Below are 24903 nucleotides of genomic sequence, written 5' to 3'. Positions count from 1 at the left end.
CAAGGGATCTGGGTTCTTGGGGTCCCCAGGGAAGGTTGGGGAGGTCAGAGTGCCCCAAAACACTATATTTTTGGGTGGTGGCAGTGCTATCAGATCTAAGCTGGTAATTAAGCTTAGAGGATTCAGGTGCTAGTATCTCATTTTCTGAACTCTAAGGTTCAGATCTGAGAAGGAATACTATGACAGCTTGCTCATTTAGGAAACCAGTTAAAATATTTTTCCTGCCAAAACCGAAAGTTGCATAAGCCTGAAACCATTATGGGTTGAGGAAGCTGTATACTGTGCATTTACCTGGATATGAATTTTTAACTGCTCTGTTCTTATTTTGAAATTCCCTTTCCGTGCATCTTTGCCAGATCTTGTGTATTACTGCAGGATCAGATTACAGACGGGAAAGATAATTTCAGAATAAAATAAAAATTGAAGCCCTCCTTGAAAGTCAAATTTAATAGTACTGTATTATGGAGCTAAATGTGGATAACTCTTTCTGTAACCTCCACTTAGGGCAAAGTTGAATAATTGCCTTGAGTGTTCTGATTGCTTCCAAAGCCCACAAACAGTCTGAGTATCAAGTAGGTAAATGGCTGACTACCAGAAAGTTTAATATTAAATGCTTTTGAGAGTCCCCATAACTAGAGACTATTCAGGAGCCTTGGTAATCTAAGGAAAGAGTAAGAGGAAATTTGATGGAAGTACAGTACCATAATGAATGGTGCAGAGAGCACCTCCTACGTGCACCTATTTACTTTGGCACTTATCAGCAGAACAAGAAGAACCTTGAAGTTAAAAGACAACCATTTAAAAATGGAAAAGATTTTGCTTATAAAAATGACAAATAGCATTGAGAAGAGCAGCCTGGTCTCTTGCTTATCCTGTTCCTAGTAGTAAAGCAAGAGGGTACTCAAAGCTGAAAGGCAACAATTTTTAAATTGGGGGGGAAAGAAAATCCATTTTTTATAGACAGTTGATCAACTTGAGCTCTCACTGCTGCAGGATATGGTTGAGGCAAATAGCTTAGCAATTTTCTACAATGGCTTTGATACAGGATTAAGAATAGCAATAGTAGTTAGAGCAGCAAAGAGTCCTGTGGCACCTTATAGACTAACAGACGTTTTGGAGCATGAGCTTTCGTGGGTGAATAGTAGTTAGGTTAATTAAGCTAAAATTGCAAGGATATAGGCCCATCATCCACTTGTATTAAAAGGAAATTTCTCCCTGTAATGTAGTGTTCTATTGTTACTTGTGTTGAGGACAGGAGATATGCCTTCCTCTGGAGCATCCAGCATCAGACACTGTTGCAGACAGGATACTGGACTAGATAAACCCAAGAGATAAACCCCGCCCTGACCATCAATTCAGATGTTGCATATGATCTAGAGTTCATTGAAGTCACTGGAAAGACTCCCATTGGCTTCAGAGGGGGTGAAATCAGGCTCTTTGTGGACTGTTATCGTCTGACTTTTGTTTTATAAGCATAGCAGAAGCTATAGGTAGTTTGCATTGCTGCAGTCCCTGTGCAGGAGACCTTTGCCAGCACCAGATGCCTACTGCCAGGGCCCTGCCAGCAGACTGATCAGGCCCTATTGTCTCTACCTATAGTAAAATAGCAACTAACTAACTGAACTAGCAACTAACTTCCCGTACACTTCTCCCACCTAAAATTAGCTAGAGGAACAACATTACTGACATGGTTTTGTTTGTTTTAAAACTTCACTTACAGTAAAAACTCTGAGTAATCTTCCTGTCCCCTCTCTCTAGAAAAGGTCCTTTTGACTCTAATGCACTTGAAGTCTCTCATTACGCAGGAGGAAGTACAGTATGTAATTACATGAAAGAAGTGTATTTTTATCTTTCTAAAATTTTGTTGTATTATAAAAAAAAATCATAAAAAGAGTGCTGTTCCCAGGTGTGGTGCACTAGGTCAGGTTAAAGATACAGGTGTTCAAACCAAAAATCGAAGTCACATTCACTTTCTATAATAGGTATTTGATACTTCATTGGCAGACAAAGTTTACATATGTCACTAGGTCGTATGTTACTTTTAGGAGTGGGAATATTTTCAGCCTGTGTTCTTATTCCCAGGGCTTGTAGAGCAAAGGGGCCTGTTGGGTCAGTCTACCAGCTTCTGCCTGGTCATGAGGTCAGCTCAAAACCCTCTGGCTGATTTTGGGGAGCAGCAGTGGATAGCTCCAAAGAAATCCCAATCATTTCTTCCTGGAACTGTTTGTAGTGAAGTAGGCTGGTAGGTTGTGACCAGGACCATAGGCTGCCAGATTGTAGTTCCAACTGGACTTCCAAACTAAAGGATGATGATTGTGACATGCAGGCAGGGCCGTCCTTACCCATATGCAAAGTACACAGCTGCGTAGGGCACCAGGAAATTTGAGGCACCAAATTTCCTGATGCCCTGCGCAGCTATGTGCTGCTCCAACCCCTGCTCCGGCTCTTCCCAGGGCCTCCGCCCTGCTCCATCCCTTCCCCGTCCCAGCCCCGCTTCTTTCCACCCCCCAAGGAGTGCAGCAGGGCCGGGACTGCACTCACCAGCTTTGGGAAGTGCAGCAACCTGGCCCCAGCCACACCACTGGTGAGTGCTGGGGGCTGGTTCCCTCCCTACCCCCCAAGCCAATCCCACCCCCTGCAGAGGCCTGGGGCCGGCCAGCCCCCCTGCTCCCTCCCTCCCCAACAGAGGCCTGCCCCTCCCCCCCCCCCCCGCAGGGGGGCTGCATAGGGCCCCAGAATTGCTCGGGGTCAGAATTTTTTATGCAGAAATATGAGATGATCTTTACGGGTCTAGCTAGAATATAGAGGACTCTGTAGGTAAAAGAAGATGGAAAAACGGTGGTGTGGCAGCGATTCTGGAATAAAATAAGGGGCTACAGAGCATGTGATTTCTATCATTCAACATCCCCTCTGGTTTTATTCTCACATAAGAAAGAAGAATGGACCGGAACAGCAGCCAGAGGCCCCTGTCAGTAACCAGTGCCGAATTGTTAACCCAACATTCAAGTATAATATGGACTACAAAAAAGTTGGCAAATGTATTATTATAAACAACAAAAATTTTGAGCACCAAACAGGTATTTCTTGTGCTTATCTCATACTTTAATTTGTTGCTCACTCTCTGCATTAACGTTCTTTAGAATGGCTTTAACATCAGTTGATCAACAAGCCCTCCCCCACGCCTCCCCACTTTTTTTTTTAAGACATGGAACTTCGATAAATATTTTTTCTTGCTTGGGAAATTGCTGTAAACATTTCTCTTCCTACTCACTTTGCCTGTTTAATATTTATCCACTACAGCAGTGCCAAGAGGCCCCTTTTGCTAGACATGTGGTTCATGTCTCAAAGAACTTACCAGCTTGCTTTACCAAGTTATCCTGTGCACCCTGCTTCCAGGCTACATTGGTAAAAATTGAACTTTTTCCATGACCTCCAGCCTGAATTATAACTTTCCCAAGCTGTCATATGGGCCAATGCTGTCATAGGCTGAAAATCCAAATTGAGCAGTATGTAGGTCTTCCCAATACAATCTGGAGATTTCCCCTCCCTCTTACAGAGTGGGTGTCATAGCTTCACAGAACAAAACCAAATTGCCTTATTAATGCACACGAGGGCAGGTGATATTATATAATATTTGTATTGTGGTAGTGCTTAGCAACGTCCTCCAGATCAGAACTCCTTTTTCCTAAGCACTGTGCAAACAGTAAATGGAAGTGCCTGCCTCAAAGAACTTATGTCCTTTCTTTGTATGGGAGTTGTTGGGGATTTCTGGCCTGTAAGGGGGGGAGGTTGAGGACATGGGACTAAATTAAGGTTGAAACCTTAGCAACAATTTTTCTGCCTTCAAAGCATTTTCTGGTTTGTGGCTTTGTTTGTGTTTAAATATAACAAGGTTGGTTCTTTTTTTAAGACTCTCAACACACACTCATTGTTTTTATCTTGGAATGCTGTACACATGAGTTGTCCTGCCTAACCACAACAGAGATAGATGAGGCCACAGGGCCCTACTCTGCAAGACGCTGAGGATATGAAGCACTTTGCAGGCCCAGGCCCATTTTAACATTGAACCTTGCATTATTTTAAATGAAAGCCAAAAATCTTGCAGGTTGATCTGAAGATAGTAGGATTATTTGAGTGTTTATTTCAAAATCACATCACCATATTATTTTCTAAGATAGCCAGTAAATTATAAACCTAGAAAGTCACCTATGAACATTCAAGTTGTTTCCTTTGCTTCGTGTGTAGCCAGCTGTATTCTTCTTCATTTTCTGCCAGGTATGGGTACACGCAATGGCACCGATAAAGATGCTGGAGAGCTTTCTAAATGTTTTAGAAGCTTAGGATTTGAGGTTGTTACATACAACGATCGACGCTGTGATGATATGAAGAAATTACTCAAACAAGGTAACAGTTCACATTCATTGTGTTGATGTAGTTTTCCATATAATAAAAGACGTGGTATCAGAACAGACTGAAGCTTTCATGTTTTTCCCCTTAATTCAGAGCTATTTTATTCTCTTGTTTTACTCAACTGTGAAAGTGGCCTATGCCCAGTTGCTCTGCCTGCCCGGATCTTGGGTCTGGTACAGAGCTCAGTCCTTGCTCCCCCGATACTCTCCCAATTATCCAAAAATGGTTTATGTCTCCCCTCATCTGCAACCTGTAGCACTGAAAAATCCCCATGTCCCTTATAGATTCATAGACTCTAGGACTGGAAGGGACCTCAAGAGGTCATGGAGTCCAGTCTCCTGCCCTCATGGCAGGACCAAATACTGTCTAGACTATCCCTGATAGACATTTATCTAACCTACTCTTAAATATCTCCAGAGATGGAGATTCCACAACCTCCTTAGGCAATTTATTCCAGTGTTTAACTACCCTGACAGTTAAGAACTTTTTCCTAATGTCCAACCTAAACCTCCCTTGCTGCAGTTTAAGCCCATTGCTTCTATCATTAGAGGCTAAGGTAAACAAGTTTTCTCCCTTCTCCTGATGACACCCTTTTAGGTACCTGAAAACTGCTATCATGTCCCTTCTCAGACTTCTCTTTTCCAAACTAAACAAACCCAATTCTTTCAGCCTTCCTTCGTAGGTCATGTTCTCAAGAACTTTAATCATTCTTGTTGCTCTTCTCTGGACCTTCTCCAATTTCTCCACATCTTTCTTGAAATGCGGTGCCCAGAACTGGACACAATACTCCAGTTGAGGCCTAGCCAGCGCAGAGTAGAGCGGAAGAATGACTTCTCGTGTCTTGCTCACAACACACCTGTTAATGCATCCCAGAATCACGTTTGCTTTTTTTTCAACAGCATCACACTGTTGACTCATATTTAGCTTGCGGTCCACTATAACCCCTAGATCCCTTTCTGCCGTACTCCTTCCTAGACAGTCTTTTCCCATTCTGTATGTGTGAAACTGATTGTTCCTTCCCAAGTGGAGCACTTTGCATTTGTCTTTATTAAACTTCATCCAGTTTACCTCAGACCATTTCTCCAATTTGTCCAGATCATTTTGAATTATGACCCTGTCCTCCAAAGCAGTTGCAATCCCTTCCAGTTTGGTATCATCTGCAAACTTAATAAGCTTACTTTCTATACCAACATCTAAGTCGTTGATGAAGATATTGAACAGAGCCGGTCCCAAAACAGACCCCTGCAGAACCCCACTTGTTATACCTTTCCAGCAGGATTGGGATCCATTAATAACTACTCTGTGAGTATGGTTATCAAGCCAGTTATGCACCCACCTTATAGTAGCCCCATCTAAATTGTATTTGCCTAGTTTATCGATAAGAATATCATGCGAGACCGTATCAAATGCCTTACTAAAGTCTGAGTATACCACATCCACCGCTTCTCCCTTATCCACAAGACTTGTTATCCTATCAAAGAAAGCTATCAGATTGGTTTGACATGATTTGTTCTTTACAAATCCATGCTGGCTATTCCCTATCACCTTACCACCTTCCAAGTGTTTGCAGATGATTTCCTTAATTACTTGCTCCATTATCCTCCCTGGCACAGAAGTTAAACTAACTGGTCTGTAGTTTCCTGGGTTGTTTTTATTTCCCTTTTTATAGATGAGCACTATATTTGCCCTTTTCCAGTCTTCTGGAATCTCTCGCGTCTCCCATGATTTTCCAAAGATAATAGCTAGAGGCTCAGATACCTCCTCTATTAACTCCTTGAGTATTCTAGGATGCATTTCATCAGGCCCTGGTGATTTGCAGGCATCTAACTTTTCTAAGTGATTTTTAACTTGTTCTTTTTTTATTTTATCTTCTAAACCTACTCCCTTCCCATAAGCATTCACTATATTAGGTATTCCTTCAGACTTCTCAGTGAAGACCGAAACAAAGAAGTCATTAAGCATCTCTGCCATTTCCAAGTTTCCTGTTACTGTTTCTCCCTCCTCACTGAGCAGTGGGTCTACCCTGTCCTTGGTCTTCCTCTTGCTTCTAATGTATTGATAAAAAGTCTTCTTGTTTCCCTTTATTCCCATAGCTAGTTTGAGCTCATTTTGTGCCTTTGTCTTTCTAATCTTGCCCCTGCATTCCTGCGTTGTTTGCCTATATTCATCCTTTGTAATCTATCCTAGTTTCCATTTTTTATATGACTCCTTTTTATTTTTTAGATCATGCAAGATCTCGTGGTTAAGCCAAGGTGGTCTTTTGCCACATTTTCTATCTTTCCTACCCAGCAGAATAGCTTGCTTTTGGGCCCTTAATAATGTCCCTTTGAAAAACTGCCAGCTCTCCTCTGTTGTTTTTCCCCTCAGTCTTGATTCCCGTGGGACCGTACCTATCAGCTCTCTGAGCTTACCAAAATCCGCCTTCCTGAAATCCATTGTCTCTATTTTGCTGTACTCCCTTCTACCCTTCCTTAGAATTGCAAACTCTATGATTTCATGATCACTTTCACCCAAGCTGCCTTCTGCTTTCAAATTCTCAACAAGTTCCTCCCTATTTGTTAAAATCAAGTCTAGAACAGCTTCCCACCAGTAGCTTTTTCAAGCTTCTGAAATAAAAAGTTGTCTGCAATGCAGTCCAAGAACTTATTGGATAGTCTGTGCTCCGCGTTGTTATTTTCCCAACATATATCTGGATAGTTGAAGTCCCCCATCACCACCAAATCTTGGGCTTCCCCTGTTGGAGTTGCATAAAGGATACCTGTGATGGTCCATGCCCCTAGGGTCAGGGTCAGGGCCGTGTGGCCTATCCGTCACAGTCTATGAAGCAGCCTTTCAGTGCACGGCAGTGCGGCCTAATGGCCAAAGTCTACAGCGTGCTGTTGTGTGTCGGGCTGCGCAGCCTAATGGCCAGAGTCTACAGCACCACCCTTGGGTGCCCTTTTGGGGTGAGGCAGCCCTGGTAGGGGGGCCCAGGCCCACCCGACTCCACCGGGCCCCAACCCAGGGCCCTAACGGTGATGTAGCAGCTTGCCACTGACTCAGCGAGGGAGTCCTACTGAAACATGCTGTGTTTCCCTGGGTGGGAGGTACCACTCTGTCACCCTCCGTGGGTCACTTCCTACCAGAGTCTGTGTTGGCTTTCCCGTGAGATGTCAGGTCCTCTGTGTTCGGCAGCGCCAGTTGTCTCCAGGGGTTCCTCCAGTAGCCGGGCTGCAGGCAGGCCGTGGACGGCTTCAATTCCGAGTGTAGTCAGAGACCGTGGCTGGCCCTCCACAGGAGCTTCCCAGGCAGGTCCTTCTCCTGCAGCCTCCAGCCCAGAATGAGCTGGTCTGCCTCCCTTTATACTTCTAGAGCACTTGGAGCATGCCCAGTCTTACCAGGGAAGGAGGACTTCCGCTGTCAGTACCATGGGCTTAACCCTGTCTGGGCCAGTGTGGGGTAAGCAGACCCCGTCACAGTCCCACTGTACATCCAGTGCTGCAAAGAGGTGCTGTTTCTAGTTCTTTCATTTAGATTAAGTTAATGTGATTTCCTTTGTGCTGAAAAATGTTATTTGATTTGCAGCTGCAGATGAGAACCACAGTGATGCAGCTTGCTTTGCCTGTATCTTTTTGAGCCATGGGGAAGATGGCTTCATTTATGGCACTGATGGAATGATGGAAATCAAGAATCTGACCACATTCTTCAGAGGAGACAAGTGTAGAACTCTGATAGGCAAACCCAAATTATTTTTCATCCAGGTAACAACCTTACAAAATAGATACTGCTGGGAGGAAAAATGTTACCAGTGGCTTCCTACTGTATGGTGGCTCTGTAGGTTAACTTACTGAATTTTACAAAGATGTTTGACCAGCAAATCATAAATTGGAGGGTAGCTGGCTATAGGTGTTGTGCATTTGACAATATATCATGTATATAATACAAATGTGTAATAATGTGCACATTTTCATTGTAACGCTCTCCTCCCACCTCTTGTATGTTGCTTCTCTTCCTAGATGCTAATACAAGCTCTTCAGATGGAAGGATTATCTTTCTGGGTGTGTAGGCAGAGCTGAGCACATTGTAGATTGTACCCAAATATAGATAACATTGCTGTCCAAATTTCTGTGAACACAGGCTGTCCCTATAGACTATTGCATTCTTTCAGGAGAAATCTGTGCATGCAATTATTATAGTGTATTATTACATTTATGCATACAATTAATAACGTTTTACTGAAACTTGTCAGTGACCAGCTGTGCTGGTGAAAGGTGCCCAGTTGACAGCCCAGGAGACTGAAGCCCCCTATTTATCTGTTTAGTATGTACATTTTTGGGTGACAGCAGGAGTGAAAGTTCCCCTATGCCATTCCACCATCTGCCCTCAACCATGTTGTGCAGGGTGAGAAGTGTGGCATTTCAGACTCTTGTCCCTCTGCAGATTGCCAGCAAGAGTGTCCCGGTGACACTTGTGATGTGTACAGTTTCCCATTGCAAACAGCCAATTCCTCGCACATAGTCCCACCAAACAGCCGTCAGATGGTAACAGCTTTTAGTCAGAGTTGAGCTTTCATCAAAAGGTGAAACATGCTTGTCTGCATAGCTAAAGGGAAAGTGAAGATTGACAGAGGGGAAGGGAGGACAATATTGAAAAGGAAGGGATTTGGGATATGTAATTGTATAAATGTTAAACATGTAAAGTACTTGAACTACAATGATATGGCAGTGAATGACTTTGGTATTAAGGAGAACATCTAATTTTGTACTTCATTGTTATAAGAAATTTAAATGTTACTGTGCAGTGTAACTTACAGACATAATTGATCATCCACTCAAACGAATAAACTAGCAGACTAGCAAAATTGGTCATGGTTTAAAATGTTAGCGAACACATTTTAACTAACCCAGTTTTAAAGAGGATTTTATACTTTGTGTAGATAAGGATATATCATGTTTAAAAATACATCATTAGTTGTTGTCAATCCTAGATTCCCCCTGAGGTTCAGTATGATCAACTAATACATTTTCCAACAAGACTTTTCCTGTCTATACTAGGTGCAAAGTCCTATTTTAAATTTTTAGTTAAATCACCCTAACCAACAGTTTTTAAAACATGACCAGTTTTCCCATTTTAGACAAACTCTTCTTGTCTTTACCATGTTTTCAGGCATGTAGAGGAACTACATTTGATGATGGGATACAGACAGATTCTGGACTTGCAGATGACACAGAGGTAACAGATGCCAATCCCAGATACAAGATTCCAGTAGAAGCAGATTTTCTGCTTGCATATTCCACAGTGTCAGGTAAGTAATGGGAAAGACAGGCTAACACCCATATGCAATTGGATGCACTGGCAATTAAGTATGCATTTTTGCACCTGAACTTTAGAAATTCAGCCCCTACGTATGGATAAGTAAATGTAAAAGAAATTGAATATTTTGGGACAAAATCATTTGCTGGTTTTAAGTGTATTTTCTTGTAATTTTACTGAGTGACATTTTATCCATTTTATTGTGGAAAGGATAATAAATAGAAGTGCCAGACTAGCTTTCTTTGCCTCTCAGTACTTCACTTACCTCTGTTGTTCTACTTTTCTTTTTTAACAAAAAGTGTTATTATAGAAAAAAAATTCTGTATATCTGTAGTGCGCTGGGAATACAAACTATGATGTTTGGTGGTGGTAGGAGTTAAATATAAAGTACACAGAATAAAGAATACACAGTTGAAAATGAAGTTCTGGCAATGAAAACTGCTTTAAAGGAACAGAAATAAGTTGCCTTAAAATACATGCTGATGTATAGTGGACTGAACATGGGCATCAGAATCAATAACTCCTGAATTCTAGACCAAGCTTTGTTGATGACACACTGTGCAACGTTGGGCAAATCATAAACTCCTCAGGTCATAAACTGCCCCATTGGGCAAATCATAAACTCCTCAGGTCATAAACTGCCCCATTTACACTGGATCAGAGGACTGGAATATCATAAAGAGGGCACTGAAAGCTCCAGATGCAGTCAGCGGGAAATTCTCTGTCACTGGTAGTCTGGAAGACAGCTGAAAGGCTGTGTTCTGAGGACCCTTTGCAAGTCCTGGCATAGTGGGCATGCGCTGGTAAGGCTGCAGTACACAGCATATCCTCAGATGCACAGCACAGAATTTCACCCCTTAAATCAGTTTCCCCATTGGTGAAATTGTAATAGTGATACCTCATATGGGTATTGTGAGGCTTAATTGATTATAGACACTACCTTGATGATATAGAATGTGCTGTATAAGGGCTAAGAATTATTAGCTTCTTTTCTAAATTGTTTCAAAAGTGAGTCATAACATAAAAACATAAAAATGGCCATAGTGGGTCTGATCAGTGGTCCATCTAGCCCAGTATCCTGTCTTCCAACAGTGGCTGTTTATCAAGTGATCCATCCTCTGTCCAGTCCCAGCTTCTGCCAGTCAGAGGTTTAGGGACAGCCAGAGCATTAGGTTGCATCTCTAATCATCTTGGCTAATAGCCATTGATGGACCAATCCTCCATGAACTCATCTAATTCTCTTTTGAACACAGAGTCCCATTCCCCTCTATATGCCAATAAGGGAGGAAAGATAATCCATGTGCTTTCTTATCTATCTCTCCTTGTAGGTTATTTTTCCTGGAGGAACCCAGGAAGAGGCTCATGGTTTGTGCAGTCTTTGTGCTCCATACTAAATGATCATGGGAAACAACTTGAGATAATGCAGATCCTCACCAGGGTCAACTACATGGTGGCCACAAACTATGAATCACAATCAGATGACCCACGCTACAGTGAAAAGAAGCAGATACCCTGTGTGGTCTCCATGCTCACTAAAGAACTGTACTTCTGAAAGCATATTCAAAAGGTTGATGTTAGGGCACACTTTTTTTTTCCCCAAGGAGATTTGATTGTACACTCGCTGCATATCTCATGTAATAGCAGATACAGATTTGTACTGGCTTCTTATATTTGGAAAAGGTGATGTATCCAATTGCTGAGCCCTAATCAAGGCTTTATAGGATGAAAAAGCAACTCTGGACCAGACCCTCAGCTGATGTAAAGTCCATAACTCCGTTTTTGTATATATAGCTATACCGATTACACTAGCTGAGGATCTCATCCTCCATACTTAGCAACAGAGAGAGACTGGAAGCTGTCCTCCATATTACTTGCTCTGTACACTCAACTAGATGCTGCTGACTCTTCTCTGGTAACTTTTTTCAATTTTTTGTTTCATTTTCTATAGTTGGATTTTTTTTTTCCCATCTCAGAAGTTTTGGAAAACAAATCTTTTTTTCTGTCTAATTTTGTTCCTTCCGTTTGATTGCTGATATTTTTTACTTTACATTTTCTAGTACTGCATCACTAAAAAGGTGGAAGCCTTTCTACTTACTTCTTCATGTTTAAGAAGAGCTGTACAATTATACATAGTTCTAGGAACCAATAGTTAGCAGTTACAAGGCAGCATAGGGAGCGTACAGCTTGCATTGGGGTGTGACTAATGCAGATTTTGTAGATGATTATTTATTTTTGCTGCTTAATTTCTCTTTAATTAAATAGTGGATTTACAGACATTGATATTTAAAATCCAGAGAACAGTTCCCTCTAGCAGCTCAAAATTAGTCTGAGTTGGATCTAAATAAGTTGGCAGGGTCCCTTTCTAGCTTGCTTCCATTAGAAATCTGGTGATTGTATATAAAAGTGTCTTTTTGCAAATCTTCCAATTCTACCTCCTTTTAAAAAAAAGTGTTTTTGTAAAACTTAGGACGTGCTTGAGATCCATCTTTTTCCAAGATGGAAAAACTGCAGTGTTTTGACATTCAGATTCTTGCTGAGTAATAGTTATTTCTCTTGACTTGGCGTTACCTTTCTTACATTCTGTTCAGTGCTAAATAACTGGATAGCAAAGATGCATTGTAACTCAACAGTTATACCAAAAAAATTGTTTTGTCACTCTAGAGAAGTTAAGCAATTCCAGAAAGCAGTATTAAAATTTCTACATTAAATACTAGGAAAATTAATTCTGTGAATCTTCCCTTAAATTACTTCTCCTGAAGCAACAGCTCCTTCCCAGAAATCTTCCTAGGGCAGCACCGTTATACATCACTTCTTATTATGGTTTGTGTCCTTAAAAATCTAACCCATAGTTGAGGTGGATTTCTGATCTCATACATAAACCTCTTTCTCTAAGAAAAATAAAGAATAGTGACAGATATCCTTGGTTTACAGTGCTCTAAAATTTACTTAGTTATAAGTCAAAAAGAGGGCAGGTAAATAAAGAGAACATCTATAGAGAGTTTGCTCAATAGAAATTAATGTTAATGTGGCAAAGATTTTCATCCAATTTTCTTATCACACAAGTAGATTTTTACTTTGCAAACTACATATAAAATGTAAAAGCAACCTGAACAGTGAAATTACAGATTTTTCCTTGCAAGTTATTCAGATTAGAAAGTGTCTTGTTCAGAAATAGTTTTAAAAATCAACAAAGAATCAATTAGTAGGTTTTATTTTAAAACATATAATTTTATTGTTGAATAGAAACAATGACATTCTTCAGTAATAAGTGTGATTATTTAGGTTGAGTTTGTCTTTTTGTTCCATTATGCATACACTGAAAGTACTGCATAACAAGGTAAACATTAATCAAGTAGCAGAACAGCCTTTAACTACTGCGCTGTTTTTCTTTTTTTCCTTTGGATCTGAGCTAGCAAATGCTGAGTTCCTCTTTAATATGATCTCTCATGAATATTCAGTAGCTATCCCAAAAATATGAGGCTAACCAATTAACTGGTAATGGGTGAAGTATTTTTTCTTTTCCTAATCAAAATGTACAGAAGAGTTCCTTGAAAACCTCTGAAAATATACATATTAGTGCCAAATTACCAAATTTGTAAGTTTTAAATATATTTTCTTACTGTTGTGACAAAATGAAGCACTTTTTCGTAAATCAAATCTACATGTCTGTGAATTTCATAAATAAATATTTTATGGAAAACTTGATCAATAAAGAATGTAAATTTCCTGCAGACGTCTACTTGAGTGTCATTTCAGGTGGTAATGCGGAATGCAGCCTAAATGCATCCAAAAGCTTTCTTTAGAAGAGATGATGGGTCCTTTGTGCCCTTGCCTACATGAGCTTTTCAGCCATGCCACGGAAGTATTTTGGAAGAGTTGGCTGCTCTCTGTGGTTTTGATTTCGTGGGCCGGATCCTCAGTTGGAATAAAACAGCATAGCTCAAGTTACTTCTATGGAATTATGCTCATTTACACCAATTGAAGATCTGGCCTTTACTCAGCAGACAAACCAGTTTGATGACCTGGTGATTAATCCATCTAAAAGTTGAATTAATCATTTTGTGGAACTAATTGGCAAGCATTTCTATTTAAATCCCATTACCTAGCTTCCTGACACTAGGGACTTGCCTCTCTTTGATCAAGAGAAACACATCCTCCTCTCAACATTTTCAGGATTTATTTTTCCAGAGTTTTTCACGCTCTTCATGGCCTGTTAGTAGCTGGTTTACTGAGATTTCACCTGCCTATGGAGTGAAGTTCCCCTAAAAATGTTCTGCTGTCTCAAACGCTCCTGAATTGGATAAACTATGGGTGCAGAGCCACAAAATGCTGTGAAACCTCTACAAGCAACTCTGCTGAACAAGGATTTCTTCTGCATATGCCCTTGAGAATTACAAAAAGGCACCAAGAAACACGGCTAGCTTTGAGAATTTAAAGCTTTTAAAATGATGCTGAGAATTATAATAATTTTACTTAACATCCTTTTAAGCAGCAGTTCTCTCTTCTGCTTCTCTTGGTTAAGAGTGGTAGAAAATTATATTTAAATAAGAGAACAATGGTGGCAAACTTATTTCAAGCAATATTAGTTACTAGGGGTAAAATTAACTTGTGATGAGGAGGGATGTGCAAGGCCCTTTTTACTACCCTTTGTGCATCCCCAACATGCTGTGGAGTTGGTCTTCAGGCCAACCCATGTGGGGCTGGTGAGGAAAGCCAGTTTGGAGTTAGGTTGGGTGAGGATTCTGCATCAGCTGGTTCCACATGAGAGTACCTAAAGCTGCTAGCCATATTTTGCCAACAGAGTGATCTGAAGTTAGACACCAGTGAGGACAGTTGGGGAATTCCTGGTGAGTAGAGGAAATGGCAGCTGTCCAGCTAAGGAGGAAAACGACCTACTGTGCTGTTCTGAGAGGGGTTGGATCACTCCACTGTTCTCTGGGGAACTGTTAACCTGGCACTCTCGATGTTAGTGAGACAACTTTGCTGCTAAACCAAGTGTGAGCTGGAAAAGGATGATGTAACCAAATTCCTTTCTCATTTAGGCCCTGATCCAAAGGTCATTGAAGTCAATGCCTTTGCTTCAAACCATAATATAAACACATTCATAGCTTTATTTCCCCCACCCCCTTTAAAGAAGGACTGGACATTTTTCTGTAAGAACTTGATATCTTCCTCTAGGGGAAATCCAAGTTTGAGAGGAAACCCAGAGACAGGTTATTTGGGCAGGAGATGGGACAATTTCCTGAATTAAAATCTTTGTGTTACACTCTTCTGAAAACCTCTTCATGTATATTTATTGTGATATTTCAGGGGCTGCATGTATGCTTCTCTGTGTGAGAGGTTTGTTACTATCCTTTCTGCAATATTCAGGTACTTATGTGTCTCCCGTCTCCGTAGCATTAGCAAGCATAGCAAGTGTATGTGCTGCTAAAGAAAGAAAGGCTCAGCCCCAATCATCTTTCACTCCAGTTCCAGCAAATACAATATAAAGATCAAAGATCAAACCTATAGTGTGTGCAGGTAATGCCAGAGAGGAGGTCAACTTTGGAAAGTTATCGAAAAGAAAAGGGTTTTATCGAGGAATTTGAAGAAAGAGAGAGAGGCTTCTTCACTTATAGGAAGAAAAACTGTTCCAAATATAGGGACCAATTTCTGTGTCTAGATGGAGTATTACTTGAAATTATTTCTGCAAATATTTTGAATGATTTCTACAAACACAAATAGTCTCCCACCAGGGGAATTCTAAACTGACCACCTATGTTCACATATTAGCTCCTTCACTCTGTCTGAACAGTGCAAAGTAGCCAATCAGGAGAAAAGAATCTGACCCAATATCTTTGATTGGATGGCTGAGTCATAACGAGCCAGAGAGCATTTTGGTAGAGATATTCCATTTAACAGACCTTTTGGTGATCTATGCAACATGAGTTGTTGGACAACCTGGTTCTAAGTGGCCAGGTATCAGAGTGACTAAACTTATTACAACTAGCACCCCTGTTGGATATCTCCGCAAAGAAGCCAATGAACAGGCATGGGACATCTCTAAGGTAATGTCTTCATCCCAGGCTGGAAGTGCATTGACAGGGTAGTGTGGGGAAGGCTGCCCCATCTTTCAAGGGCTGTCCATTGAGTTCTAAATTATAATTTCAGGCTCCTAAATGTTTGCGGGATTGTGAAATAACTTCATGTACAAAGAATGATAGAGTAAACATAATGTCAGGCTTGTGCCGAGCTAAAATACGGACCAACAGGAAAGCTGAAACAAGATCGTCATTGTTTTTCTCCTGTCTAGGAGACATTTATGGCTAAATCAAGCATGTATTTTTTTAAATTAATCAATGTATATTGATCTCCTGGATTTCCCCTTTTGAACAATTTGTCATTCAACTAACCTGCTCTGGTAAAATGTGCCATACAGTGGAAGCTTGGGAATTTCCTTGTGTGTCATGTTTCACATTGTTTGTGTTTAGCCGACTGGTATAAGTAGGTAGTAGCAGTGCAGGGCATCAACACCGAACAGTGTGGTTGGGAGACTGATACAGTGGATCTGTGAACATATAAAGGTGCATGTTTCTAAGATCATCTAGACAGTAGACACCTGTTGCCTGTAAGTACTGATACAGCTTGTTTGTCTTTCACAGTGTTATGTTTGAAGTTTAAGATTAACCTCCATCTTAATTCATTTGCAGGACATAATTTGCATTTTTAAAGGCTGAAAGAAATCAAATCTCTTAATACAAAAGCCTGAGGAAGTAGAATCATGAAATTGCTATTGTCTATCCTGAATGAGATCTCTGTTTCAAAAGGTCCTCCCCCTCCCCCACCTATTTAAAGAAAATGATTAAACTCAATGATTAAACTGTGATTTACAAAATATCAATTGAGATAATGTGGATGACTAAGAGCCCTATTGTAATTTAGTTTCTTTTGTCTTTCTACCCACATATCTTGACCTTTACTCAAATTTAGACAAGTCTTTTTTTCTGCTCCCTTTGTAAACTCATGGAATGTTGCTTTTGTGAATGTTTTAGCATTTGTAAGTTCTGAAGACTTTGTTAATCAGGCTTTAAAGAGCTTTCCTGAGCCGTCCATTGAAACAAAAGGGGTGTCAGAGTAATATTAAAACTAAGAGAGAGAATGAAAGTGGCTACACATTCTTTTTTTTTTCCCCAATGCTCCAACATTTGTATTTGTAGTTTTGAAGGGCAATGGATGAAAATCGTATTCAGTAAATTTGACAACTGATATTCTGCCATAGCATTTAAGCCCCCTCTCACAAGGCAATAAGACATGCATTTCCAAAAAGAAAAGAAAAGAAGTACAAATTCTCTATCGAGGTCTGTAATGACACTAGGTTTGCAGTGGGTTGTCTGCCCATCTGAAACAGTAGCCACCTGAGTCAACTACTTCGATCTCTATCCTGGGATAAGGGAATGGTTGGGGTCACCCAAAAAGTTAATGGCAGGAGACTGAGGCCAGATAATAAAGAACAATCTCTTAACACTCGTGTCTCTGTCACACATAGTGTCTGATAAAAATGGAGCAAAAGAAGCCACCCGAATCCCTCAGTCTGGAAGGGAACCTCGCTGAGCATTAGAGGAGGAAATTGCAACACTTTCCGATTTTCCTGGCAAGGGGAGGGATTGCAACTGCATGTGGCAGATGAATTAGTTATTGGTGCTATAACTGATAGCCACGTCAAATCAAAGTTGTTACGAGAAGCAGATCTAAATTTACAAATAACTGCTTCCCAAGTGAAAGAACAGAGCGGTATCTAACTGAGATACAAAAGGTAAACAAATGAAAGAGACCAGATTTATTTTTCAATAAATGTGGAAGTACTTGCACTCCCATGCAGTACTACAGACTACGGACTGAGTGGTTAGACAGCAATTCTGCAGAAAAAGACCTAGAGGGTACAGTGGATGAGAAACTGGATATGAGTCAACAGTGTGCCCTTGTTGCCAAGAAGGCTTACAGTATTTTGGGCTGTATAAGTAGGGGCATTACCAGCAGATTGAGGGACATGATCATTCCCCTCTATTTGACATTGGTGAGACCTTATCTGGAGTACTGTGTCCAGTTTTAGGCCGCACACTACAAGAAGGAAGTGGAAAAATTGGAAAGAGGCCTGTGGAGGGCAACAAATATGATTAGGGGGCGTGGAGCAAATGACTTGTGAGGAGAGACTGAGGGAACTGGGATTGTTTAGTCTTCACGAGAGAAGAATGAGGGGGGATTTGATAGCTGCTTTCAACTACCTGAAAGGGGGTTCCAAAGAGAATGAATCTAGATTGTTCTCAGTGGTACCAGATGACAGAACAAGGAGTAATGGTCTCAAGTTGCAGTGGGGAAGGTTTAGGTTGGATATTAGGAAAAACTTTTTCACTCAGAAAGTGATGAAGCACTGGAATGGGTTACCTAGGGAGGTGGTGGAATCTCCTTCCTTAGAGGTTTTTAAGGTCAGGCTTGACAAAGCCCTGGCTGGGATGATTTAGTTGGGGATTGGTCCTGCTTTGAGCAGGGAGTTGGACTAGATGACCTCTTGAGGTCTCTTCCAACCCTGATATTCTATGATTCTGTGATTAATTGTAACATATGCAAAGGCATCGGCACATGGAGGATGGTGACATACACACAACAAAGTAACAGTTGGCACAAATTCATCGCTCTCAGCCCAAGCTTCAAAGAAATAGGAAGGCAAAATGTAGCTGGAAGACAAAGCTGTGATTGTGATGATGCAGAAACGGAGTTCTTAGTGCAGTAAAAGTGTTGAAAGGTAAGATACCTAAAGCAACAACAAAAATACAGCAAATGGAGTATTCATCGAAAATCACTTCCTACCACCAAACTTCTTCGAGGTTCAGCTCCACATTAGGATTCTGATGTAGGTCTGGTCCTACTAAAAACTTATATTTTAAATGCTGTTAGAAATACACTCAAAGCACCTCTGCAAAATTCTACCCTACTATTAGACAGCTTCTCTTTCCATCTCTGTTACTCACTGGTTATATAACATTGGGCAGATCACTTAGCTTCTCTTAGCAGTCTCAATTACACCAACGAAAATGTGGAGTAATTCCAGTGAAAAGGAGTGACTCTGACTCTATACCAAGATAACTGAGAACAAATGTTCTCCTTCAAATACCCAGTCTATAAAATACCTATCTACCTTTGTTGTGTGTCATGGGCCCAGACCTTCCTAATTCCCATTGAAAATCATTCTGTTTTTCAGTGCCAATCACACTGGACACTGCCAGAAACAAATACTCATAATAAACGTTGTTTCATGGTTACAGTTGCTGTTTATTTGTGAAAGGGACAGAAAGTTAAGCTCTTTGGGCAGGCGAATCCCGTTGATCTATATAAAAAGATACTTGTGATCATTTTCGGGAAAGTTTGCGAAGTGTTTTCTGCCAGTGGGGATCCTTGCCAACAAAGGCACTGCTCAGCTCGCATCAAGGTGAAAGATTCTAGCCCTAAATCTCTGCTTGTTTTGATTTTCCAGGTTGAAGCAATTGGAATGGCTTTCAAATATACCAGAAATTCCACAGGTACAAATTATAATCTACTGAGATTTGTCAAATGAAAAATTATTTGCTCCAGCTTTCAAATTATTACACTTATGTAACATCTCCACCAATGAGGTGCTAGACATCTCACAGAAATGGAATGAGGCAAGTCTCTTTCCTAAAGACATTTCAACAGACAACATAGAACACACAGGAAAGGAATGCAGCATACAAAAAAGTGAGAGGTTAAATTAAATTAGAATATACCACATATTAATGCCATAATTCCACCCCCCCGCCATGGCTTCTCCCAGTAACCGCATGCCCCGATGCAACCTTCTCCCCTAAAAAACAGCATCTTTCTCCATCCCTGTCAGACTTGGTTTGGACTGAGTTTGAGATGGATCCAGAGTAAAGCAGTCGTCCCCAAACTTTTCATGTTGTACCCCCTTACCTCTGTCTGCACTCACCTCACTCGCTCCCCGCCTCCGAGAACTGCAGTCGCTAGCTGGGGCTATGGTCAGGGCCAGCAGCCGGGTGCGGGAGCAGAGCTGGGAGCTGGGACCATGGCTGGGGATGGGGCCAAAGCAGAGCTGGGGTAGAGCAAGGCTGGGGGGAACTCCCTCCTCGCCCTCCTGGGGACTGGCCTAGACCTCCCCAAACATTCCTCCATGCCCCTCAGTTTGGGGACCACTAGTGTAAAGGAACTAAACCAAACAAGTAGGAGACATGTTCAGTAGTTCCAAAACATTCATGGCTTTTCTTAAGGCAAAACTCCCATTGACTTCAGTGTGTGTGTATATGTATATTCAGATAGGTCCAAGATGGGGTTTGCTGTGGGTGAAGGCATGGCCTTTATAGGCTCTCCAGCTGCCTCCACATAGTCCTTGGGCACCTTAAAAATAAATCTACATTTTAAAGACTGGCTTCCAGGTTATAAAGAGTTAAGACTAGAACTTGCTTATCTACAGGCCATTCTGAGGAATTGCAACACACATTAAATAGAAGGGAGTTAGCTTTTGGTTAGTCAATTCCACCCACTGATCACAAACTGAGCTAGCTTGCCAGGGCATGCTGGGTCATGAGTCTATGCATTTGGATTTGTTTTGCCCCAGAGGCATTAGCCTGTGTTTTCCCAGTTTTACTTTCTGTCCATGTTGCTCCTCTTGTCAGACCCTGCCTTGCACCAAAGTATTTTCTGTCCTCTCTGGTGTTTGTAACTCTTCCAAATTGAATGCCATCTGCAAATTTCATTAGTGTGCTATTTACTCCCTCTTTCAAATCACTGATGAAGAAATTAAATTAGACCAGACCTAACACAGACCCTTGCACCTCCTCAATGAAATACATTGTCTGTAATCACTACTCTGTGTTTACAATTTTGGGGCAGTCGGCAGCAATAAAATCAACAGAGGTGGGAATGTGGTTGGACCCTGCATTTTATAGCTGTTATTTGTGCTTGTCTTCTCACTGAACAGGTTTCATGGCCTCATAAGCACGGAAGCCCAGTGCTCAGCAACACTTTGCTAGCAGGCCTATGTAGGAGATTAACTAACAACAAATTGAGTGATGGTGCCATTCATTTCTCTTTGTCTGGTAGGAAATCAAGGCACATTTTTTCAGGATGATGAAGTCTGCAAGCACGGTGACTTTATCAAATCCCCACCACCTCAGCTTTTCACTACACAGGTAAAGTAAACCCAGATTAGTCATCCTCCAGCAATCCCTTAACAAACCTCTGTTATTTCTGCTGTTTTGAGGTTTATCAAGGCAAACTTTCCTTTCCGCAGAGTTCTTGGAAAAAGCGATGTTTCACCTTGTGCAAGTCTAGCGAGAGATGCTACACCTTGAAGTACCTTAAAGGTCAACAGATAAAGGGTTTCATTGCAATTGACCAGTAGGTATCTGAAGTTCATCACTTTTTCTTTTAAACCACACTTCAGCAGTCAGAAATGAGACCACAGATTTAACCTTTTGCTGCTGATTTAGGGTCTGATCTATAGTCCTTGCAAGTCAATGAGAAAAACTCCCACTGACTTCAGTAGGCTTTGGATGGGTTTGAGAGTGTTGTATTATTTGATAGACTTAATAGGATTTATATATACAAAACCCAAGCTATGACTGTGTAAAGGATCCAGGTATTGTATCAGCTGCACACACTCCTAAAACAGAGGCTTCTATTACCTACAGTCATAGGTCCCTTATCTTCTTCAAGGACAACACCAAGTACTCCTACACGCAAAGGGATTCTGCCACACTTATGTTGATGAGCACCTTTCTCCACATTGGGACTTTACACAGAAGGATCTCTTCAGGTTTGGGAGGGCTTTCAGAAACTGGCCTGAGACTGGTGCATTTCAGCTGGATACACACTGTAGGCCTGATCCCACACTCCTTGTGCACTCCAAATACCTACATAGTCCTAGCAGGGCCTAATTTTGTCAATCAGGCAATAGCCCCTTGTGGGGATCTCAGGGAGGGATTATATGGGGGACGGCACCAGCTGCCCTGCCTCTTCCCACCCACACTGGGATAGCATGCGATCATGGCACTGCACAAAGAGATTAGTCTCTGCACAGCGCTGGGCACAGTTCTTTGGGCAGGCTATGGCAAAGGTTAGGAGGTTCATTGGGCACTTGCCCCAGCCCTTGTGCAGTGTTTAGATGTTGCTTCTGATTATTAGAACTGGGAGCACTGGCTGTTGGGAGTCTGAAAGGACAGGAAACAGGAAGGAGTGGGGAGGAGTTAAGGAGGCAGAGTGAGACATACAGAAGGTGCAGCAGCAGCTTGGTAAAGAGGTTTCCACTTTAAAAATAAAGTCCTGTTGAAGTTTGTTAGTACCTTGCCTGGTTGATACAACACCTTGACTGCATGTACAAGAACCAATCACACTCTAGCCCTGCGTGTTTGGGATATATAAGAAATGCACGATGGGGCCCAGAAACAATAAAGCTTGTCCAATGTTTTTTGCACCTAAAGCCTGAACCAAAGTCCCCTGAAGTGCACAAGAGTCTTTACATTGGCTTCAAAGAACTTTGGATGGGCCTTCCTCCCCCACAGTCCTCATGTTTCTGTTGTGCTTCTTCCATTATCAGAAAGCAAACAATGCAGTTCTCTTTAAGGAATTCTTTATGACTGAAAACTTTCCAGCTGGCTGAATCAAAAGTGTTATTTTTAATTATGTAAAAGTCTAATGCCACCCAGAAAGCTGTGGGTTTTTTTTCCTTTTAAGAATATAAAAATAGCCTTTTCCCCCTCCAGTTGATAAATATTTTTTGTTTCTTTTTAAATTTTCTGATTTTTAAAAAAAAGGGAAGGAAGGAAGGAAGAAGTAGTTTCAGGTTCCAAAAATTGAATTTTTTCCATTTTCAAAAAACAAACATTTTGGGAGCATTTCCATTGAAAACCCAGCACATTTTTATTTTATGTATTTATTGACTTTTGTGTAACCTTTCTGTGGAAAGGCCTTACATTTCTCAACCAGTTCTACTATTAATGTTGGCTGTGTTTCAAAAAATGCTGTAATCATTACAACAGTGCCTACCATAATGGGGCCCCATTTTTGGCTGGCCCTGAGGTCCCACCATAGTAAACATGATTAATTAATCTCAGAGGAAGAGTTATTTAAGCAATAGCACAGAAATGATCTAGCAAGTCCTAGATCATTATGTGTAATTATTTCTTGTGTGACTTTTATGGATGAGCATTTCACAGTGTGCATCAATGTATGGGATAAGCCTTATATAGGTAAATGTTTCATATGCATGTCCAACAGGATTTCAAATATTGAGATTGGCATAAGTAATTATGAGAAGATGACAGCAGTAAGGAAGATGTTCAAATGCCATCCTGAGGAAGTGCTATCCATCAACACAGAGAGCAGGGAATACTACCTCATTGGGAAGGACAGGTACTCGTGGCGAGGAGGGGAGGAGGCAGAGGGCATAGCCACTAAAACAAGTGGCTCTTGGGATCCAAGGGGAATGAAATTCTTAGCCCTGCTCACGGGGAATCAACTGTAGGGGACGAGCCTGCCCTGAGGAAAATAGGGCAGGATCATACCCTACAGTCCAGAGGGAGAATAGACGTAGGGGAATGATTCAGGGGTTGACCCCTAGCTACCTGGATCCCGTACATGCCCCCACTGCACCTAGAACCTACTCTCACTCCACAGGTGGAAAACAGAGAAAGAAACTGTGGAATTCTTTGCCAGAGGATGTTGTGAAAGCCAAGATTATAACAGGGTTCAAAAAAGAACTAGATAAATTCGTGGAGGATAGGTCCATCAATGGCTATTAGCCAGGATGGGCAAGGATGGTGTCTTAGCCTGTTTGCCAGAAGCTGGGAATGGGCAACAGGGGATGGATCACTTGATTACCTCTTCTGTTCATTCCCTCTGGGGTAACTGGCACTGGCCACTGTTGGAAGACAGGATACTGGGCTAGATGGACCTTTGGTCTGACCCCATATGGCCATTCTTATGTTCTTAAAGAACAGGAATTAATGCTGCTTCAACAGCCAATAGAAATTTGGTCAGGGGGGAGCATGCTTTGTAGAGGGGCTCCCAGCTGCTTTGCCCCAGTTTTTCTCCCTTTTCTTCCCCTTCTGCAGCTGCGTCAATGAGAATGTTTTTCATCAAAGTAAGTACTGCAGGATGGTACCCGGTACTCCTAACCGAAGCAGAAAGAACATGCCTGAGCCCAAAGAGAAAAAACATCAAATACCTAGTTATCATTCAAGCATGCATTCATGCGGTGCATTGTTCCCTTAAGTCATCTAGTGGGAAAAGTTCCAGAGCCCATCAAACTAGTCCTGCTTGTGAACAAAATGCAGCGTCTCTTTCTTAGTTGTCTTACAATGTGACCATCTGTTAGTCTTTTCTCTGTCTACCTGTTTAATCGTATTTCTGAAGGTCACAGGCCATCTTCTAGGCTACAGTCCTGCAGGATGCTGTGCATTCCTGTGAACCACATGGTGTGGAGCCTAAGAAGCACCTCACAGGAATTCTCCACAGAAGTGAGCTTTTAGAGACCATCTTTCCACTGTGTAATCTCACTGGCCTTTATTAGCCAATGCTTTGTGTAATGGGCTGTAGTCATATGCTCCTGTGCATAGCTCAAACTTGGTTTTGAATGGGCAGCCTACAGAAACAGAAGCCTCCTCACAGCACCAATCTATCAGGGGACGTTTTGGCCAGTGGGTCTGCATACTTTTTGGATCTGCTGGCCACATTCCTACAATTCCCTAAGGCCACCACACTACAGCAGAGTGAACTCCCCTATGGCAGAGCTCTAGTATTGTAAGGAAGAGGCAGCTTTTCCCTGCTTGGCCTTCTTGGGGCCTGATCCAAGGCCCACCGTAGTCAATGGAAAGACTCCCATTGATGTCACTGGATGTAGGTTTAGACCATTAGGAAGACATTGATGCACCATTTATTTTTTCTAGTGCATGATAATAAAGAGTTTTTCATTTCGTCATTCCAACCCACAGGGAACAAGTTGAGGACTGGTTCACTTCCCTATCTTCAGTCCGCATGAAGGTAAAAGAAGATGGACGCTTTGCTCAGGTGACATTATAGTACAAAAAAAGTCAGCTGTTAAATGCACAAATCAGCCTCTTTAAAGAGAGTGGTATGTAATTTCTTTAGTAACTCATGAAGAGAGGGAATCTATACATTGATATTTGCTGG

At 41.5% G+C, this 24903-nt stretch overlaps 2 protein-coding genes across 6 annotated transcripts in view; both read left to right on the top strand.

Annotated features, from left to right (window-relative positions):
* The window catches only part of CASP7 (caspase 7), a 35173-nt gene extending 21740 nt beyond the window's left edge, over window positions 1–13433 (top strand). Inside the window, exons 3-7 of one of the 2 annotated variants that reach the window (XM_050959054.1) lie at window positions 2932–3077; window positions 4276–4404; window positions 7975–8150; window positions 9556–9694; window positions 11031–13433. In XM_050959054.1, the coding sequence (XP_050815011.1) occupies window positions 2932–3077; window positions 4276–4404; window positions 7975–8150; window positions 9556–9694; window positions 11031–11254 (814 nt within the window). In that variant the 3' untranslated portion in view covers window positions 11255–13433. The remainder of the gene's footprint in view (window positions 1–2931; window positions 3078–4275; window positions 4405–7974; window positions 8151–9555; window positions 9695–11030) is intronic. The other variant, XM_050959055.1, reaches the window with a different exon arrangement.
* A 76-nt stretch (window positions 13434–13509) lies between these two features.
* The window catches only part of PLEKHS1 (pleckstrin homology domain containing S1), a 29741-nt gene continuing 18347 nt past the window's right edge, over window positions 13510–24903 (top strand). For 3 of the 4 annotated variants that reach the window (XM_050959027.1, XM_050959026.1, XM_050959024.1), the window contains exons 1-6: window positions 13510–16309; window positions 19211–19256; window positions 20815–20903; window positions 21005–21111; window positions 22990–23124; window positions 24705–24780. In XM_050959027.1, coding sequence (XP_050814984.1) covers window positions 19226–19256; window positions 20815–20903; window positions 21005–21111; window positions 22990–23124; window positions 24705–24780 — 438 coding nt within the window. In that variant the 5' untranslated portion in view covers window positions 13510–16309; window positions 19211–19225. Of the gene's footprint in view, window positions 16310–18615; window positions 19257–20814; window positions 20904–21004; window positions 21112–22989; window positions 23125–24704; window positions 24781–24903 lie in introns of those variants that run through there. The other variant, XM_050959025.1, reaches the window with a different exon arrangement.

The sequence above is a fragment of the Gopherus flavomarginatus genome, chromosome 6 (assembly GCF_025201925.1).
Source record: "Gopherus flavomarginatus isolate rGopFla2 chromosome 6, rGopFla2.mat.asm, whole genome shotgun sequence".
Lineage (NCBI taxonomy): Eukaryota > Metazoa > Chordata > Testudines > Testudinidae > Gopherus > Gopherus flavomarginatus.
Note: the sequence above shows the minus strand (reverse complement) of the source record. Positions and strands in the feature narration are given on the sequence as shown.